Source organism: Sinocyclocheilus anshuiensis, unplaced genomic scaffold, assembly GCF_001515605.1.
Source record: "Sinocyclocheilus anshuiensis isolate Anshui unplaced genomic scaffold, SAMN03320099.WGS_v1.1 scaffold1514, whole genome shotgun sequence".
Classification (NCBI taxonomy): domain Eukaryota; kingdom Metazoa; phylum Chordata; class Actinopteri; order Cypriniformes; family Cyprinidae; genus Sinocyclocheilus; species Sinocyclocheilus anshuiensis.
The window spans coordinates 82,765-85,211 of NW_015546148.1; the positions used below are offsets into that span (position 1 = coordinate 82,765).

A 2,447-nucleotide genomic window follows, 5' to 3' on the forward strand; every position below is an offset into this window, starting at 1 on the left:
TATATATATATATATACACTGTATATATATATATATATTTTTTTTTAATATATATATTTTTTACAGAGTTTTAAATGAACAAAATTAAAATAGATCAGCTCAATGTCAATATTGTATGACAGTATCAGCGAAGAGCTTGAGATCAGATACAAGATGTGATTTTGAAAGAAAAAGTCAAAATCAAGCAAAATATCACTTGATTTGAACACAGAGAGAAAGAAAACACCAAGTAAACAGGCATGAACTGACCTGCGGTCTCGCTGATGGTCACTCTGAGAGCTCGTTCTCGCTGATGCTGCGCAATTTCCGACAAAAAAAACACAAACTCACATGCAAACATCTGACAGAACACACAAAACACACCAAATCACCAAAAACATGCTACAGCAGGCAAACTCACTGCGTTTGATGACAGCTCTGATGGAGGAAAGCGGCCCTTGGCTGGAAAAGCGAGAGAAACACAAGGACTCAATGTCTTTTTCCATTGATTCAATGACTCAAGGCCAGTTTTCCCGACTGTTTTCCAGTGACACGACTGGAAATACATTTCACAGTTACACAACACACACACCACACCCAAACCCCCACAGACACGGACTTTCATCAAACACACACACACTGACTCACTCACTAACACACACACACACACACTCATACATACACACTCATACATACACACTCATACATAACGCGCATGAGCTCAGTTTGACGTGACATTTATATTACGCTCAGGAGGAAAAGCGTTAATCATTTTTTCCTGCTGTAGTGTAACAGGTATTTCTAGTACTGAGCTGGAGGAACTACTGCATTAGTGCTGCATTCACTCTTCTTATCGCATGAATCGAAAGCTTCGCCACCAGCAGATGAAGCTCTGAACACAGATAAACAGGTTTTTGACTTGTTCTTATAGTCTAGAGAATAAAATTAAACTGAAGTAAAATTAAATATAAAAAAACTTTAACTTATTTTATTTCAGCTAGCTTACAAGAAGGCAGCATTTCACATATTTATTAAGTTTAACTTGATGTACTAAAATAACCAAAACTAAATAAAACTATAAAAATCCCAAAAACACTCAACAAAAATACTAAAACTAAAATTAACTTGCAATCAGAAAATATAAAAATAAAATAAAATTCAAAATAATAAAAAAATTATAACATTTCTGTTTATTTTTCAGTGCTGTAACTAGAAGTTAAGGTGGAAATGCGCTAAATTGCAAAAAAAAATAATCAAAAAACTTTCTAAAAATTCTACAGAATTCCAAACTCTAAAAAATAGGCTTTATATTTTTTTTAGGATTTATTTCTGTTTATTTTTCAGTGCTGTAATGTGAAGTGGGTGGAAATGTTCTAAGTTTTCTAAATAAATAAACACTGCCAAAAATAGGCATAAACGCTGTAATGAGAAATTAAGAGGATGGAAATGTGATGAATTGTCAAAAAATATATATTTTTAAACTTTTAAAAAATAGGCATAAATGCTTTTAAATGTATGATCTATTTCTGCTTATTTTTCAGCGCTGTAATAAGGAGTTAAGTGTGTGGACATGTGCCAAATAGTTTTAAAAAATCTAAAAGCTTCTAAAAATTACTTTTATATATGTAAAAAATAATAATTTCTTGATCCACTCATTATACTGATCAAAAACAAAACTTTTGCACTTACCTGGAGTGGCGCTGATCGGGTTTGTTTCTGTCTGAGTGTTCTGCAAACACACACACACACACACACACACACACACACACAGAGCAGTCAGAAGGGATCGTCAAATGGCTCTGTTTGTGTGGACGTCACCCACAAATAACAGTGTTCAGTGGTGCAACAGCAGATTCAAGACAATGTTCATGTGACGCAAATGTTTGCTCTACAGAAATGGCCTGATGGCCCGGGACGCCTGAGAGATTCTGCTGTCTGAATGAAGGGCAGATGAAGACTCATTATTAGTCTGTTACTGACAGATCCCTTCACACTGAACCCAGAGAAACTGAGCTTTTGTCTAAAGAAACTACCGCTGTACAGCTGTGTACATTTACAACAAACCACAGACAGAGACACAAAAGCCCTGAAACAGACCGTATCATTACTGTAGTGTGTGTGTGAGTGTGTGTGAGAGAGTGTGTGTGAGTGTGTGTGAGAGAGTGTGTGTGAGTGTGAGTGTGAGGGTGTGTGTGAGTGAGTGAGTGAGTGTGCGTGTGATTGCGAGTGAGAGTGTGTGTGAGTGAGTGAGTGAGTGAGTGAGTGTGTGTGCGTGTGAGTGTGCGTGTGTGAGTGGTCATGATCACATGATCGCGAGTCACATGACACAGTTAGAGCTGCAGGTTCAGCTGCTAAATTCTCCAATACTCTCCAAATCGTCTCTGTGTTCATGCATGGCATCCAGGAGACGCTGTATTTTTATTTAACGATTACTGAGGGTCGGCTCGCACCTCATGCCTGTCATTTCA

At 37.0% G+C, this 2,447-nt stretch overlaps 1 protein-coding gene across 1 annotated transcript in view; it reads right to left on the reverse strand.

Annotated features, from left to right (window-relative positions):
• The window catches only part of LOC107701241 (SH3 domain-containing protein 19), a 13,008-nt gene that overhangs the window by 9,107 nt on the left and 1,454 nt on the right, over nt 1-2,447 (reverse strand). The window contains exons 3-5 of the mRNA XM_016503204.1: nt 1,669-1,708; nt 401-441; nt 250-295 (exon numbers count right to left, since the gene is read on the reverse strand). Coding sequence (XP_016358690.1) covers nt 250-295; nt 401-441; nt 1,669-1,708 — 127 coding nt within the window. The remainder of the gene's footprint in view (nt 1-249; nt 296-400; nt 442-1,668; nt 1,709-2,447) is intronic.